Source organism: Squalius cephalus (assembly GCF_949319135.1).
Source record: "Squalius cephalus genome assembly, chromosome: 1".
In the NCBI taxonomy this organism is placed as follows: Eukaryota; Metazoa; Chordata; class Actinopteri; order Cypriniformes; family Leuciscidae; genus Squalius; species Squalius cephalus.
The window spans coordinates 34,710,957-34,729,814 of record NC_137122.1 but is presented as its reverse complement, the minus strand read 5'-3'; the positions used below and the strand labels follow the sequence as shown (position 1 = coordinate 34,729,814).

Below are 18,858 nucleotides of genomic sequence, written 5' to 3'. Positions count from 1 at the left end.
ATAAAGAATGACTGCCCTGTAGTTTTTTATTTATTTTGTTCACCATGAAGTACATAATTTTATTATATGTACCAAGACTAAAACCTTTTCAGGCTCAGTGCAGGGCCATTTACGGGTGATTAATTGGCTGGGACTCAGGCCAGTTATAGCCCATTTGTGGTCCTAGTCTTTAATCCAGATCTGGGCCACTACAGGGCCGTCATTCTTTGTGGTATGTGGGCCGAGGGAAATGGGGTGTTATGTGGACCAGAAAAATAGCTATGTGGGATTTAAAAGTGAACTGCGGAAAATGAATATTTATAACAGTAAAAAACTTAACTTAAAAAGCAGTAAAGAAGAATCTGTTGTTTGTGCATGTGGAGTCTAGTCTCAGCCTCAGACGTCATGCCCACAGACCATTGGCTGAATGTCTGATGCATATGGCACACTTTTCTGGAAACACTTCAGGGGTTCCGAAGTCGCGAAATGATTGGTTGAATTCTACAGGATGTCTGGGAGACGTGTGTGTCGCGTTCTTTATCGGTCCGCCTAGAAACAAATGCTGTGACGCCAAAACTGTGATTGGTTGCGTTACATGTCAGTCAGACGTCCTCTTGGGCGGTCCTTGGCCAAGAAAAGCTGCGATAGAGTCCAGACCTTCTGCCATCAGTCTGAAGGTCTTGCGCTGTTAAGCTTCTCCGATATTAACACAAGTTACCTCTTGCCTGATCGTAAGCCTTCTTTTTAATTTTAAGTCCCGCAGACATTTTCCTCTTTTGTTTTTTATCTACCATCTCTCTTTCTGTAGTTGTTCGGCTAATGTCTGTGCTGTGTGCACTGAGCGCTCTCTCCTCCCCATCATTAGTAGGCACGCCCCTTACTGCTGATTGGTTACAAGTGTGTTTTGGTAGTTGGTCCTTTCAAAGGTGTTTTTCAAAAACTACTGATCCCACCCTTAATGATTGTTTTAGTAATTTGGGATGAAACACAAATTCTCATCACAAACACAATGTGCTTTTTTTTTTTCAAAACAAGTTAAAGGGGTGGTTGATTATGATTTTGCTTTTCTAACTTTAGTTAGTGTGTAATGTTGCTGTTTGAGCATAAACAACATCTGCAAAGTTACTACGCTCAAAGTTCAAAGCAAAGGAAGATATTTTCTTTTAAAGAAATTGCTTTTTAAGGACTACAACAAACGGCTGGTAGGGACTACACAACATTCCTCCCGGGTTAGTGACACCACCAACCCTAAATTGTACATAAACCCAGAGAATGTGATTTATAGATTATCATGACAGAATATGCTAATCAAGGACTAGGAGATAACTACACATAAGCTACATAAATTCATCAATTAACCATTCAGAAACGTCCTGTTGCATTCTACATGTTGTCACTTCTTCTTGAGTCTCTCCATCATTGTCTGAAGCCGGTTTAAACATAAAAGGCTAAAAGTTTTTGAAATTTACAGTACATGTCTGTGTGAGGTAAAAGGACAGGAGCTGTTGAAGCTCCGCCCTCTGTGCCGGGAGCAGCAGCTCATTTGCATTTAAAGGAACAGACACAAAACGGTGCGTTTTTGCTCGCCCTCAAAAAGTGACAACTTTAACATGATATAAAAATATCTGTGGGGTATTTTGAGCTCAAACTTCACATACACACTCTGGGGACACCAGAGACTTATTTTACATCTTTTGAAAATGGCATTATACCACCCTTTTAAACAAAATCAAAGGATTTCAGTGTTCATTATTATACATGTTGATCCAGACCCTTAAGGTGTGATCATTCACTCTTGAACTTGTTGAGTAAGGGAAATCCAGTCAATTCAAAAGAAATCCACACAAACAGGAATTTTGTGTGAGGGCAAAAGATTTCCCCATGCTGATTTCCCAATGGATGCAAGTTAGTCACTTGTATTTGCCATGCTGACCAACAGAAAGCTGCATGATTTGTAAGTGACTTCTTTTTGAGCTGTGCCTCATGCATCGCTACACAATAGACTGTGGATCTTTTTTTGTCTGTGAAATTTCACTAACATGACCAAACCTTTCTTTCTTTCTTTTTTGCCACAAAAAAGGAGGCATTTTGAAGAATTAATTCAGCTCTTTTCATTACAATGACAATTCATTATATGATAAATCACGGCTACCAAAAAAAAAAAAAAAAAAAAAAAAAAAAAAAATATATATATATATTCTAAGTATTCCAAAGCCATAAATGCTGAAGAAATTACTTACAAGCTGTCTAGATTACACTGTATTTGTCTTGCAGTGCAGTGCCATTCAACCAGTGAGTGCCATTCAACCAGTTTATTGGTTTTGTAGTGTTTCATAGCACTCTTCTTAATGTGCTGGAAGGGTCGTTCTTTCATCGCATTAAGGACACAAGAACACAACTGAGCTAAAAAATAATAATGTCGTGGCACAGTAGATGCAGTAGCAGCACCGCCACTGAAGCAGTGCAAGCATTATAGCCAAGCTGTCCTTCTACAAATGGAACATCATGAAATTATTTTTGTTATTATTATTTCAAATGAACCAGTTCTTGATTCCCAATGCTATTGATTCTTGACTTGTAGTTTTATTTTGCAATTTTTTTCTATTTGTTGTTTTTGCCATTTTAATAAATACAGTTGTTGGTAGAGGACAGAAAATGATTAAAAGATAGACGGGAAGAAAATCAGGAAATGTTGCAAGCTGGATTCAAACAATTCACCCGCATAAGCACTACAGCTCAATGTGTGAGCATCTAAGTCACGGTTCTTTCTTTCTTTCTTTCTTTCTTTCTTTCTTTCTTTCTTTCTTTCTTTCTTTCTTTCTTTCTTTCTTTTGTTGCAGAATACCTTACAATAATCAATTTACAATCTGGTCTGTGAACTTTTGTCCACTTGTCTTCCTGAAATGTTTTGAGCTTTTAACTGTCTTCTGGAAACTAATACCCATCATATTTGACAAGCTACACTTTGGTATGTTTGATATGGAACACATAAACACACACACGCGCGCACACACACACACACACAGCTGAAAGTATTGACTGGTCCCAGTGTGTGTGAGGCTGTTTGCAGCTGCTGTCATGGTGTGTTTCCATCAGTGCTTTGGCCTCTGGATTATGAGTGGGGGGGTATTTGTGGCTGTGCTCTCCTGTTATAGATGGCTGTTAAGATGCCTGCAAGCCTGTGGGGGGTCCTGATGACTGAATGAGGCCTCTCTCCTCACCAGGCCTTTGAGAACGGATGAGGCAGGCGGGGGGGAAATGAACACATCTCTCGCAACAAATATTACAGGCTAGCGGGGCACGGTTAATCAAACAAAATGACAGATATTAAATGTGTGAGTGTCCTGTGAGTCGTGGCAATGCATTTGAAAGAAAGAAAAACAGAAGAAGCTATGGAATAGGTCTGATTTCCTGACACTTTTTCCTTTTTTATATGAGATAGTGTTGTAGTGTTGAATTGAGGTTAATGGTTCTAAAGCCGGTCCTTTTTCACATTTACACTCTTAAAAATAAAGGTTCCAAAAGGGGGGGTTGCAGCGATACAAAGAAGCTTTCAGTGAAAAATTATTTTTAATTATTTTAAAACCATTAGTTTGACCATTTTAGTTATTTTATAACCATTTTTTTTTCTCAGTGTGAAGAACATTTTAATAATCTAAAGAACATTTTTTTCAATTATTAAGAACCTTTTGTGGAATGGAAAGGTTCCATGAATGTTAAAGGTTATTTATGGAGCCACAGATGCCAATAAACAACATTTATTTTAGAAGTGAGAATATCTGAAATATGGCAGAAGTAGATCATGTCTCACAGAGGGTCTCATTCACTAACTGCTCATGCATTCATGTCTGTGTAAGCGTATTTTCATAAAATCAGGATCAATAAAAAAAAAAAAGGGTAATATTTTTGGTTTTATTTTGATAAAATAGTGTGAGAGGATGCAATGGGAGGAGAGAGGTAAATGGGATCCAGGAAGGACCGCAAGCCAGGTCACCCAGAGTACTAGTCTAGTTAATGTTGAAGCACTGCCCACAAGGTTATTACTATGATTCATCAATAAGTTTGTACTGATTTCCCCCCTAATGCTGGGTACACACCAAAAGATTTTTTTACATCTTATAAGATTTTCAAAATGTGATCGACCACAAACATGAGGACAAAAAATCCTAGATTTAAGCGTTTTGCTCCTATAGTGTGTGGTGTGCCATGATGTGACAAAGACAGCACACCATACACAAACAGATTTTCAACCAGAGAATCGACTGTGAACACAGGAAATATCGCAAAATCTCGCGAGACTTCAGAATAAGCATGGCGGATGATATGCAAGAAGAAATCATGAAATTGCGATTGTTTTTGGAATGATTTTCACAGAAAATTCACGTGAAAAAAACCCATTGATTGTACCCACCATTATATATAACCTTTTATACAGAAATATATTCATTCTTTATTGTCTTTATTTATTCTTTATTGGATTTATTGTCTCTTTAGAAAAAGTTATTTAATCCCTCTATAGAACCTCACTGAACCCTTAACACTCAGCTTCCTGCAAGTGTGTGTGTGTGACGCCCGTTTCACACATACTCCGTGTGCAGTGCGTATGCGGTGCAGGAGCAGCACCCGCTATAGTGCTTTCAGATATGCTGCGTTGCAGTGCGTAACTGATCCGCGGCTGGAGCTACCAGCTCCACATAGGCTACTCACTATTTGTATTTCAAATCCAGAAGTTATCAGCAACTTTTATTTAAAAAAGGTTTTGTCAGCATTGCAATTCTCTTTGTACACATACACTATTTAATAGACGTATTCACGTTTAAACACAATTTAAACAACGTATTATTCAATTCATTACTTCTATAATTATATTTTAAGTTGCTCAAGCAAGTGGTAAAATATGTAACCATGTACTTATATTAAAATCGCATACATTTTAAATTAAAACTTAAAATTGACAAAAACAGCATACTCATACCCTTTCTTTTGCATAATTTAAATCTTTATAGGCTATAACAAATCTTGCATGTCATAAATAACTTGTTTTTCCACCTCCACGAATGAGACGAGTGTTGTTCATGTTGCCTTGTTTAAGTAAATTGTAGTTTTCCTTGATTTACCCCGGTCTTCTAAAAGTAAAAAGATGACTGTGAAAAATAGTAATAGCATTTATGGTGAGATTACTACATTTTATTTAATTAAACGCATTAATGGTGAAATTACTAAATTTTCAGGTCAATCTGTGTTCATTTTGACCACGAAACATGCGCTGTCTCTTTAATTCAGCGTTTGCAGCACAGCAAAAATAGACTCGGTGCGGAAACGATCGCTGCACTGCTGTATACGCACCGCAACTGGAACGGATCGACGGACTGCAACCGCGTGCAGTGTGAAAGCTCTAACCTGTTAACATGGGTACGGAAAAAAATACGCACCGCATACGCACTGCAAACGGAGTATGTGTGAAACGGGCGTGAGAATGACCGACCGTGTCTTCCATCATCTCGCTTTCTGATTGGATATTGTTTTGTTTCACTTGATAATCTCCAGAACGTGCGTGCGTTTGTCCTCCGAGTTCCCCCCACACATCAGGATTTCTGATGTTGGATTTCTGATGAGTTACATGTTGAATTTTTTACGATTCGCGATCGGGGCGGCTCCGACGTTCTTCCGAGCAGGTTCGGACACTCCTAACACACCTCACACCAAGGGAAAATCTGATAAAATAATCTGTTGAACCATCAAGATAATCCGGGACATAGCTAGGATTGTCGGAAGGGGGAAATCGGCCCAAAATCAGACCGATTATCTTTTGGTGTGTACCCAGAATTAATTAAGTATAACATTTTGAACCAACTCTAACCACACAATTCAGTACACAAAAATAATAGCCTAGTGTCAGTAAAAACATTAACAATGTTACAAAAGATTTCCATTTCAAATAAATGCTGTTCTTTTGAACTTTCTATTAATCAAACAATAATGAAAACAATGTATCATGATGTCTAAAAAAACATTAAGCAGCACAACTGTTTTCAACATTGATAATAATAAGAAATGTTTCTTGTGCAGCAAATGAGCATATTATTTCTGAAGGATCATGTGACACTGAAGACTGGCACAATGATACTCAAAATTCAGATTTGCCATCACAGGAATAAATTGCATTTTAAAATGGATTAAAATAGAAAACCACATTAAGTCTCGCTTGTGTCATCAGGTTCTGCATAAAAAAATTTAAAAAAAAAAAAACACTTATCATGCATAGTCTAGGCCTAAATAAATGGTATATTTTGTTTCAAATAATTTTGAGAATGACCCACTTGTTATTACTCAAAGTTCTTGCTGCATGTACTCTCAGATGAGGCCCATCTTTAGATAGAGTAATTAATGCCTGTAGAAGTGACATTGTGTGTAAAACCCTGATATGGAGATGTTTATGTGTGTGTGTGTGTGTGTGTGTGTGTGTGTGTGTGTGTGTGTGTTATGCAAATTACTAACAGTGAGCATGCAATAGTTCATTTTAGAATAATCTGTATTACAACAAGGGTACAAAAACAAATATGTACTTGTTGTTAATATGACATTTTTTGTAAAAAAATTAAAATAAAGCTGGTCACCAGCTGGTGGTCTAGGAAAGGTGGTCTAGGAAACTTTTCAAAGCATTAAAGATGCAAATGTGTTCATTCAACACTACTTTTGCTTAACTCCATTGTACTCTGTTGAAGCACTACTAATCTTTTAATTTCTCACTCTTTCTCTATGTTAGAAGAGACAGCCTTTGAGGCAGGAGTGAGGGTGCAGATCCACAGTCAGGCGGAGCCGCCCTTCGTACATGAGCTGGGCTTTGGAGTCGCTCCAGGCTTTCAGACCTTCGTGGCTACCCAGGAGCAGAGAGTAAGTGAGCTTTGACCTTACCTCAGACCCGCCTTCATCTCTCATTGCCACCACTATGTATTTGTCCTCATCATATTTATCTCATTTATACCTGGTATTAACATCCATAGGGTTATACTTTCACAAGAGCTCGGTGCTAGTAGCGGTATTCAAACCACATTCGAAAGTAGTCAGAAACAGATGCCACCCCATCTTATTGGTAGTGTAAATGCTAATGCATCACACAACAGCAAAGGAACACTGAATCACCAAACCAAAACAAGATCACCCAGGTTAATGAATGTGACCGTTTTATCCATATCAATGTGTTCAGGCTCCTTATTGCTCCACGTTTGTATTCTGTTTCACATGCAATGTTTGTATTTCATCAACCTCCCCAGAGTGCTCAATCTTAAAAACCCCCGGTGGTGAAAATTAAACTTTTAATGTTGTTTATATGTCTATGTGGTGCTTTTGATATGCTTTAAGACAAACCATGTGCAAATTCATCAGTCAACACCATTGCTGAGTATTTTCTCCTTAAAACTTCAGTGAAAAAAAGACAGTTTCAAAAACACGGTTTGAAATCGCTGGTGTTTCTGACGTCACAAATATGTTGTAACCAATATTGTCAACGTGCGGGCGGACTTTAGCATATCATTAATATGCTGTGAAGCAGGGGAGTCTCGAGAGAAGGTTATCCTGGTTTATTTTTCTGTTGATATGAAAAATCGGGTACATTTAGCAATATATTATGAATATGATGTATATTATGATGTTATGATTAACTATATGCCTTTCTCCACTGACGATCTAAGTTGTTCAAAGCGTTTCTAAGGATACTGATTTTTAGAAGGCAGCTGTCTGACTCTGAGATGGTGAACGGTAACATGGTTTGTGTAACATTAGCAACACATTATTAGCTGTTTGATAACATAGACAAGCAAAATGCTAATCATATCAATTACCGTTGTGTGTCTGACGTTGTAGAGAGTAATACATAAAACGCATTACGATTCTGATACAACGACTTGTAGACGACCCTGTATAATTCACTCTTCCACTTCTTCTGAAGAATCACTTTATGGTTCAAACAAATATGGCAGTATTTCCACTTGCCAACGTGCAGCGTTTAATGCAGAAAAGTTGACTGAGTGTATCAGGTATTCTGAGCTGGTGTGATTGAGTTGAGGCGGAGACCGATTTGCATATTTATGGGTCCACGTTTAAATATGTAATTTTGGTGATCAAAGATGAGTTTTAAAGGATAAAATTATTGATTACACTGGGATTTTAAGAGACCATTAAATGGTGTGTGTTTGTGTGTGTGCGCGTGTGTGAGGTGAGGTGAGAGTCTGTGCATACCATATAATTTTTTGAAGCCCTTTTACGTAGAAATTGACTACTCTCTATGACATCTACTCCACTTATATCTACTCCACTTATTTTTAGTTATTCTATTGGGTTTTGTGCTCTCCACTTTGTTTTAATTTGTCTTTGTTGTGCTGATGCTGTGAAGCTGTAATATCTCTGTGACCTTGCTGGGCAGTTTGACGACCGTTTGTTTGCAATCATTTTCACTGAGTCAGAGTTTCACCACAGTGAGCGGAAAGCAAGCCGTATATATATGATTTGCATCTTTAATAATGGTTGGTTTAAAGGGCACCTATTATGCAAAATTCACTTTTACATGGTGTTTGAACAGAAATGTGTGTTGGCAGTGTGTGCACACAACCACCCTATAATGATAAAAATCCACCCAGTGCTTTTTTCAAATCTCCATAAATCATAAGCACTGTCTCAGAACGAGCTTTTCTCAGATTCGGGGCAATGTGACATCACTTTGCACAGGCCCCACCCACGACTGTTGATTGACACTGCGGTTTGAGCATAGACCCGCCCTAAGTGAGCTGGACACAGTCCACCATTGCTTCGACGCCGGTCTCCTAAGAATGTCTCCTAAGCGATTGAGGTGGTTGTTGTTGGATGTAAGAATGAATATAGCAGTCTTCATTTACTCCAGTTGTTACTCGAGGATGGATCTGTACCAACTGTTCATGATCCAGCTTACGGTCTCCGGAGCGACAGGCCTAACGTTTGCAATGTTTTGAATTGAAATATTCACAGCTTAAATATTAAACCATGCTGAATTTCAGCCCATAGAAATGCAAGTCCTACAAATACAATGCATTAAAATGAAAGCATAGTTAATGCAATGCATATTTTTTCAAGTAGTGCAATTCAACAGGCTTTTTTGTTTCAAAAACATTTGCCATTATTTTACTTCCATATACGCAAAGTCTAGACCATACGAATAACAAACTCTAAATTGACAATTAATCATTCCTTTGGGACAAATAATTTTTTTATTTCTGAACATAGCCATTCGCGGAACACTTTAAGACCCTGCAGTATATAAAGATATACACCGTAAGCACATGAAAATGTACTGGATAGTATGAATGACCCAACTGGTTGAGTAATGATGATTCTTTTTAAACAATGAAATTCACAGAACAAGATGCCACATCACATTTCAGGTTACTACAAGTTTATTTGGTGCTTCCTTGTTGCTGATTGTGCTTATGGATGATTACTGGTTTTGTTTAATTGTGCTAATTGTTATGTTTAGGTGGCTGTTAAACTGAAATACAGGCTAATAACAGTGTGCTAGTAATCTCAGTCCTCTAGTTAATTGCATTTGTCAGGTCATGGCAACCCCATTAGTGTTTAAAGCTGTTTTGGATGATACATATGCAGCTGGTGTTTCTGTCAGAGATTTTACAGTCTTCACCCTCCCTGCTGTTATCTGAGAGTGTAAAGCCTTGTTTATACTTTCAACTGGCTCCGCAACGCAAGTCTCCGCTGCCTGTGCGCGCCCCTCCCCAAACGGACGAGGCGTTTATATTCGACGCGCTTGCCATTGTACTATTCTGTGAAACGTCAGGTGGCGACTCAAGTAATTGTCCTCTTAGCAATCAGAATCATCGGTGAGAAGAAGAAAGGTCCACACTGTGACAGTGTTTATTTTAGTACATCACCACCAATACTACACTACAAAAATAATTGGGTAAAATCCAGTAAACCCTGAGATTATTACTTGTGACATTAGAACAAAATATATGGAAATATATTTTGGATATAAAAATATGTATGTAGGCTATACAAATAAATTAACAATCTCTTAAATATTTTCTAATTTAACTAAACATTCCATTAAGTTTCGTGGACATTTTATAATACATGGACCTTTATTTTTATTAAAATGGCTTATGTCTGCCATAGGCTCATTTTGTAAATGTAAGCAACTAATTTAAGACGCACAAATTGGGTGCCGGGTGCCATTACAAAAGCAAGACATGTAGTGCTGAACCAGCCAGAGGCAAGAAATCCAGGGCGAAAGAATATAGGCAGACGGCGGGAAGGCACAATCCTAAGGCCCCAGGCCACTAATTCTAGTGTATTGTTTTGAATGGAGGTGGAAAGGTTTTCCATGGCGATGTACTCTATTAATACGTTTTTCCAAGATGTAATATGTATGGTGTTCCTTGATTTCCAGGTCATGAGGATAGTTTTCTTGGCGACAGAGCCACTTAATAGAGTTATTGACCATTTCTATTGTTTAAATGAATTATGGATGTCACCTAATATATAGAGGGAAGGAGACAATGGGATGTGACATCCCATAAGGTTGGATAGTGAGTCAGTAACGTTTTCCCAAAATCTTTTAATTGTGGTGCAATACCAAATGGCGTGAACATAGATGTCTGGGGTATTTTGTGTACAATGTGAGCAGGTTTCAGAAGTAAATCCCATTTTAAATGTTTTTTGTCCAGTTAGGTGAAATCTATGAAGTACTTTATATTGTATGAGTTGCAGGTTGCCATTTTTCGTCATGAAGTAGATATTTTTGCAGATTTGTGTTCAGAAAGCGGCATTGGGAGTAATGGATAGGTCTGATTCCCATTTAGCAGTTGGTAGGCTTAATGTGTTATCTGATTTTAATATCATTCTGTATATTTTGGAGAGTAGTTTTTTGATGAGGATACATTAATTAACTCTGAAATTGAGGGCGGAAGGTCTAGGTAAATCAATTTCCGTGGTGGAAATGTGGTGCATCCAGTCCTCCTAGTGTTTTTGGTTTCTGTAGGGTAGTCAATTAAATTATTAGGGTCTAATTTTTCCAGTAGAATTTGATAGTGATTAAATGTAGCGATTTAAACCAGGTGAGGGTGGCTTTTGAAGGTATCATTGTAAATAAATAGTTTAATTTAGTAAGTATAGTCATTTTAGTTATTGATATTCTGCCCATAATGGATAGTGGTAAGTTCATCCAGCGTTGAAGATCATCATCTATTGTTTTAAGTAATGGAGTAAAGTTGAATCCAAACAGCTCTGACAGCCTGGGGGAAATGTTAATACCTAAATATGTGATGTAATTGATGCATATAGGGATAGGTAGTGTCTGGGATGTCACATCCAAGCTGTTGGAATGTAATGAAAGGATAAAAGATTTACTCCAGTTGATTGAGTATTCAGAAATATTTGAGAATGAATCAATGAGTTTGATTGTTTCTTGTAATGATGATGAGGGGTCTTGCAAATACAGTAGTATATCATCAGAGTAAAGACTAATTTTATGGTGTATTTTTGGTGTTTGAGTTCCTTTAATGGTCAATAGTGAAGGAGAGAGTGGGCATCCTTGTCTAGTCCCCCGGAGCAGTGTGAAGCTATGTGATGTTAGTCCATTTGTGATGACAGTGGCTGAAGGTGAAGTATATAGAATTTTGATCCAGTTAATGAATGACTCCCCTAAACCAAACCTCTCTAATGTGGAAAACAGGAATTTCCAGTTGACTCTATCAAAGGCTTTTCTGCATCGAGGATAGCTATAGCCTAATGGTTTTGTCTTTTTGAATTGATGAGTAATACATTAAGTTAAAAAGTCTGCGTGTGTTAGAGGAACCTTTAATGAAACCGGTTTGATCTGGATGGATTATAGATGGTGTGACTTTTTTCTATTCTATGGGCTAGTGCTTTGGTGATGATTTTAATGTCTACATTGATTAGGGAGATCGGACGATAGCTTGACGGTAATGTTGGGTCTTTATTGCGTTTGAGAAGGAGTGAAATTGTGGCAGTGTTCATGTTATCCGGTAGTTTTGATTTTTGTTTTGATTCATTTATCATTCAGATGAAGAGTGGTGATAAAATGGACCAAAATTGTCTGTAGAACTCAGCAGGGAATTCATCAGGACCTGGTGCTTTTTTGTTCGGCTTGAGGTTTAGGGCATTAAAAAGTTCATGTTCTGTACTGAGTTGAGGCGGATTAATACTGTAGAGAAAAGAATTGATGTCTTTCTGATTTGGGTCTTTTTCTTAGGAATATAATTTACTGTAATTTTTTTTTGAAAGATTTGTTTTATTTCTTTCGGGGAGTTGGTGGACTTCCCTGCTGTGTTTATAATAACTGGTATTGTTGTTGTTTTTTTTCCTTATTTTGTTTGATTTGATTTGCCAAATACTTACCAGATTTGTTACAGTGGTGGAAGTCTTCTTGTCTTAGCCTATGTATTAGGAATTGGGTATGATTAATTCATTTAATTTAAATGTATATTTTCTTAAATGATCCTGTGTTTCTTCTGTTGGGTTATTTATGTTAATGTCTTCTAGTTGTTTGATTTTTTTGTTCCAGATCTACTTCTTGTTCCTTTTCTTTCTTTTTTGTAAATGGAGAATGAAATCATTTTTCCTCTTAGTACTGCTTTTCCTGCTTCCCACAGAAGAGATGGGGATGATTCTGGAGTGTCATTCATCTCTAGATAGCATGCCCACTCTCTTTTAAAGTAACTGTCAAATTCAGGGTCTGAATGTGTTAAATCTGGTAATGGGTTTATGTGGACTGGTTCTATTCCATTTTAATGTTACCGGGGCATGATCACTAATGACTATTGGATGGATCTTTGATTCAGAAATATTTGATATGATAGAATTACTGGTGAGAAAGAAATTAATGCAGGAATATGAGTGGTGGACTGGAGAGAAAAATGAATATTCTTTAACATTTGGATGCTGTAGACGCCAGCTATCGCCAATATCAAGATCACTCATGAACTGTTTTATGGTTTCTGTATATTGCAAAATGTGTTTATTGCCTGAACTGTTAGATCTATCTATTGTTGGGTCTAGAACTGAGTTAAAATCACCTGCTATTATGACTGGACAGTTAGAAAGGTTTGAAATATAAATAGAAAGGGAAAAAATATCTGGAAAAAAGATGGGTCATCTGTGTTTGGGCCATATAGATTGCCAATTGTAACTGGGCTATTATTAATATAATTTTTTTTGATAATGAATCGTCCTTCGGGGTCTATAACAGTGGTGTTATGAACAAATGAGATTTTTTTACTTATTAAAATGCATACTCCTCTTTGTTTTGTGTTGTAGTGAGCCGAGAATAAAAGGTTGTACTTTGATGATTTAATTTTGTTATGATCTGATTCTGATAGATGTGTTTCTTGTAGAAGGTTCATGTCGGCTTGTAATTTATTTAGAGGATTCAAAACTTAGATCTTCTTTGTCTGAGAACCAAATCCACGAACATTCCAGGTTACAAAAGTAACAGATGACATGTTTTAGTGAAAATTAAACATAAACATATACATGTATTAATGTGTTGGCCTGTTAGTACTGTACATGTGTGAGTGTATGAGTTTGAGCAGGTATGGCAGTGCATATGTGTGTGCATAAGGCAATGTTGTTGGGAGAGTAACATAAATACAAATACACAAGTGACTCAATGTATACAGCAGAAAACAACAACAACAACAAAAAACTTAAATACATACATAGGGTGGAACATGGGGAGGAGGGGCACGAGACCTAGGTGCTAAAATACGAGCACATCTAAGAGAGAGAAAAAAGAGAGAATGAAAGAAAGAGAGAGAGTTTAGTTACATTTGTGATTATGGCAGTTATTGACTCTGGGATGGAAGAGAAGTGTTCAGAAAAGCCATGGGGTAATGTCATTATCGCAATATAACTGTCCAGCTATATAGTTTATCCACTGTAATGATTTCCTTCGTTTATTTTCTGTTTTCGGATTGGGAAAAGTTGTTTTCGTCGTTCAAGAATGACCTTTGGGTATTGTTTGTTGATTCCATAGTCTGTGCCTTTAAGTTGCCTGCCTTGCTTCTGAACCAGTTCTTTGTGTTTGTAGTGTTCAAATTTCACGATGATCAGTCGTGGTCGATTGTTATTGTTTTGAGATCTGATACGGTGCACACGGTGAAAAGTGATGGCCTGTAAATCCAAAAAACTGTTTGCAAATCCAAAATATTTTCTTTCATGGTTTTGTTTTCTGCGACAACGGAAGTGAGTTGAGTGGTAGGTGTGTGAACTGAGTCCTTTAAAAAGTTATTTTCTTTAGTGAGAGTGTCTATTTGTTCTTGACTGAATTCTAAGCTGTGCCATAGTGTGTATGGCACAGTTCCTTGTGTATGATATATCCTTGTCGATATGCGAGTCGATATATTCTTCGAGATGATCCAGGTTGTATGATGTTATAGTCCAGTTTTGAATCGGAAGAAAAAGCGAGGGCGAGAAAAAAAATATTTAAATGATTGATTTTGAAGTTGTTTTGAATTTTGAAGTCTAGCAGAGGGGAGCCGCCATCTTACGCACCGGGTCTCGTGAGGTCTTGCGTTACTCAGCCATCGTCAACTGCAAGCGGTTCTATGGGCTGCCATAGACTTCCATATGTATATATATAAACTTTTCCATGATATTCTAATTTTTAATATAAAAATTTTAATATCATGGAAAAGTTTATTTATTTCCATAATTCCATTCAAAACATTAAACTTCCATAGATTATAGATTCAGGGCCCACAACTTAAACGATTTCAAGTATTTAGTTGTTTATTTGTACATAATTTGGGCTTCCAGCTCATAAAACCCACGAAAACAGGATTTCAAAAAATTAGAATATTACATGAAATCACACAGTAATTACACAGTGATACCATGGTCATTGAACCAGTGCTTTTGGCAGTGTTGGCAGGTGCAAATCCTTTACTAAAAATTTTAGTAAATGGACTTAAACTTAGAAAAACCTGTAGAGTAGTGGTCTGGGTTCAAACATTCCGACACGCAAAGTGAAGCATTCACGTCACTGGAAAGAAAGTGAGGCTTCGTTTTTCATTGATCACGTGTTTCTCTGAACGCAATACGCGCTTCGGCATGGAGCTTCTTGAGAAATTGCGCTGCGTACTCGATACGCGCTTTGAAGCTTCAGTGTCAAATGTAACATCACTAGTACATCATTTATGATTCGCTGCTGCCTGCCTTTTGGATTATGTGCATTGTCTCTGGTTTGTGACTGTTCTCCGCCTGCCCTGATTTACTGCCTGTTTATCAACCATGATTGTGTTTCCTCTAAGTTACTGTGTTTGCTGGTGCTTGACCCACTTCGAGTGATGCTTTGTTACAGAAGACCTCGCCTACACACGATCCAGCGGCTGTGTCCCATTTGACTGCAGCGTTTTCTGCCCAGGCTAGTCAGCTCGCAGCACATCAACACCAGCTGAATCGCCTTGCATCCCTCATGGAGGAGTTAGTGAAAGCCATCCAAAGTCTCCACGCTTTTCCAACAGAGATTGCCACGACACAAACCAACGCCGCCATTACACACGCTTCAGAGGCGCCATCTCCCGTGAGTCCTCGTCTGGCATTCCCTGAAAAGTTTGACGGAAACCCAACAACCCACGCTGTATTCTACCGAGGCTGGTAAGATCGCATTTGTTTGCTCATTACTCACTGGCACAGTGTTAGAATGGATTGCGGCGGTGTGAAGAGAGGATGGCACAGCTTTCCCGTCATCTGATCAATTTATAGAACTCACCATTCAAATTGATTATCTCATCAGATTACGAAGGTCAAACACACGTAGCACCCCCTGAGTTCCTGTCTCGGCTGTTACAGACGAAACTAAACCCATGCAAGTTAATTCATACCATCTATCAGCTGAAAAAAGAGATCGTCGTCTAGCTCAATGTCTATGTTTGTAGTGTGGTCAAGCTGGTCACCTACGAATCTCCTGTCTCTCACAGCCACACCCGGAATCCCAGAAGTCGGTGAGTTTTTCCAGTGATTCTTTAAATGGGACATCATGACTGAGATTGAGCAGGCCAATGCCCAGTCTGAAGTTCCAGCTGAATGCCCACCTAATAAAGTCTTCATTCCCGAAATCCTCCGAAATTGAGTCTTAGAACAAATCCATTCTCTGCCCAGTTCTGGTCACCCTTGTATTACTGCCACCATCCATTTCCTGCAGAACCGCTTTTGGTGGTCATCCCTGTCCAAAGACACCACCACGTTTGTCCACCAATGTGTCACAACCGCTACCAGCTGGCCTGCTCCATCCTCTCCCCATTCCACAACACCCCTGGTCACACATTGCAATTGACTTCATTACGGATCTACCCATCTCCAATGGTCACACGGCAATCCTCACCATCATAGACAGATTCTCTAAAGCCTGCTGTCTTATACCACTACCCAAGCTCCCCAACGCTCTGCAAACAGCAGAACACCTATGCAACTGGGTTTTCCGATTCTACGATTTACCAGAGGACATAGTTTCCGATAGAGGCCCCCAGTTTACATCACAAGTCTGGTCCGCATTCTTCAAAACACTTGATGTCAATGTAAGCCTAACGTCTGAGTATCACCCTCAATCCAATGGCCAAGCTGAAAGATTAAACCAAGAACTCATCCGTTTCCATCGGTCCTATTGTAATCAACATCAGAACGATTGGAGTCATTACCTCACCTGATATGGGCCGAGTACGCCCAGAATTCCATTCAAAAACCCTCTACTGGTTTGACTCCCTTTCAATGCATCTTAGGATTTCAACCGCCCCTATCCCCTTGGTCTGGAGAACCCACGAATGTTCCGGCAGTTAATGACTGGCTACACCGGAATGAGGAAACCTGGAATCAAGCTCACATTCACCTCCAACATGCCATACGTCGACAAAGAGAACAGGCTGATCGACATCGCCGTTCAGGTCCTGAGTATAGTCCTGGCCAGTGGGTGTGGTTATCCACAAGAAATTTACATCTTCAACTTCCCTGCATGAAACTCAGTCCCAGGTATGTGGGCCCATTTCAAATTATCCAACAAATCACACCTGTTTCTTTCCGTCTTGCCCTGCCTAATCATTACCGTATTACTCCAACTTTCCATGTGTCTCTGCTCAAGCCCGCTGTTGGTCCAAATGAGGAGGGGGAGGAGGTGTCCAGAGATCAAAGTCCCCTACCCATTATGGTGGATGGCGAGGAGGCATACCAGGTTCAAGAACTGCTGAACTCCAAACGCCGGGCAAGAATTCTGCAGTATTTGGTCGATTGGAAGGGGTACGCTCTGGAGGAGCGTTCTTGGGTCAATGCAGATGACATTCTCGACCCCAATCTTTTGGAAGAATTCCACCGAAACCATCCAGATAAGCCCGCTCCTCGACCACGTGGGAGACCTTGGTGTCACCTGCCTCCTCGCGCCAGGAGCCGCTCGCAGAGAGGGGGCTCTGTCACAGAGACTACCTCCGTGGTTCCCTCTTCCGGCCATCAGAGGGTTCCCTCACCCGAATATTGACTCATTCACATACACACTACATTTCCCATCAGCCCTGTACCTGGCACTGATCACATTGCCCAACTGTAGCCTGTCTGCTGGTCTATTTAAACTGTCTCTTTCCCATCCCTCTTTGCGAGGTCTTGTTTTACTACGTTTGACATTTCTGAGCATTCATTCCTGTTTTTGCCTGTCTTTTGTGACCATGTTTGTACATCGTTTATGATTCGCTGCTGCCTGCCTTTTGGATTATCTGCATTGTCTCTGGTTTGTGACTGTTCTCCGCCTGCCCTGACTTACTGCCTGTTTATCGACCACGATTGTGTTTTCTCTAAGTTACTGTGTTTGCTGGTGCTTGACCTTTGCCTGTTTGATCACGATCTTAATAAAAGCCTGCTTATGGATCCCACTTCGAGTGACACTTCGTTACAGTTACTGGTTCATAAACAATGCACGCCGACATACTGAACAAATATATACTCTTGCACTATGAAAAAAAGTCTGTACCATGGGTGTCAGTGAGGACGTAATGATGTGAAAGGAGGCATTGATGTGTTACTGTGGATGCAGTGTTGCGTTGATGCATTCATGTGTGAAGTAGTAAACATTAGACATTAAACATTATAGTAATATTCATAATTAAACTTCTCTTATCTTTAATTGCCTCTGTGTTTCCACTTACGCTGCACTGCATTTATTTGAACAAAATATAGTGAAATATTACAGTTTAAAATAACTGTTTTCTATTTGAAAACAGAAAACATTTTATAATTTATTCCTGTTATGGTAAAGCCTTTTTTAGCATCATTAGTCCAGTCTTCAGTGTCACATCATCCTTCTGAAATCATTCTAATATGATGATTTGATGATCAAGAACCTGGGGAACCTGTGATTTTTTTATGGGTTCTTTGATGAATAGAAAGTTCAGAAGAACAACATTTATTTACAATTTTTATCAATTTATTACAGCCTTGATGATTAAAAGTATTGATTAAAAAAATAAAAATAAAAAACTGACCCCAAACGGTATGTTCCATTGCCTGTCGTCTAGATTCACTCTCTTCTGTATGAGTATTGTTGGGGAACACAACGAGATGTTTGGTAGTATCTGTGATGAGACTGGACATGGTTGTAAATAAAAAAAAATAAAAAAAGATCAGTGGAAATATTAAACTACCCTCCCTGTTGAGCCTTACAAGATCAGGATTTTTTCTCTGAAACCATTTGTTATAAACTTGGTTTTGATAACTAGGCTGGCCCACTGGGAAAAGTCCCAGTTCTCTTTATTGCCAGTCCACCCTGTGTGTCAGGGATACCCTTTAACAACACATTCATTTATTGTTGTTTTCTCAGGCCTGGTTGTCCCTCAGGAT

General features: G+C 38.8%; 1 protein-coding gene across 4 annotated transcripts in view; it reads left to right on the top strand.

Annotated features, from left to right (window-relative positions):
• asic2 (acid-sensing (proton-gated) ion channel 2) overlaps positions 1-18,858 on the top strand; it is a 430,731-nt gene that overhangs the window by 387,429 nt on the left and 24,444 nt on the right. For all 4 annotated transcript variants that reach the window (XM_079873024.1, XM_079873023.1, XM_079873022.1 and 1 more), the window contains one exon: positions 6,746-6,873. In XM_079873024.1, coding sequence (XP_079729150.1) covers positions 6,746-6,873 — 128 coding nt within the window. The remainder of the gene's footprint in view (positions 1-6,745; positions 6,874-18,858) is intronic.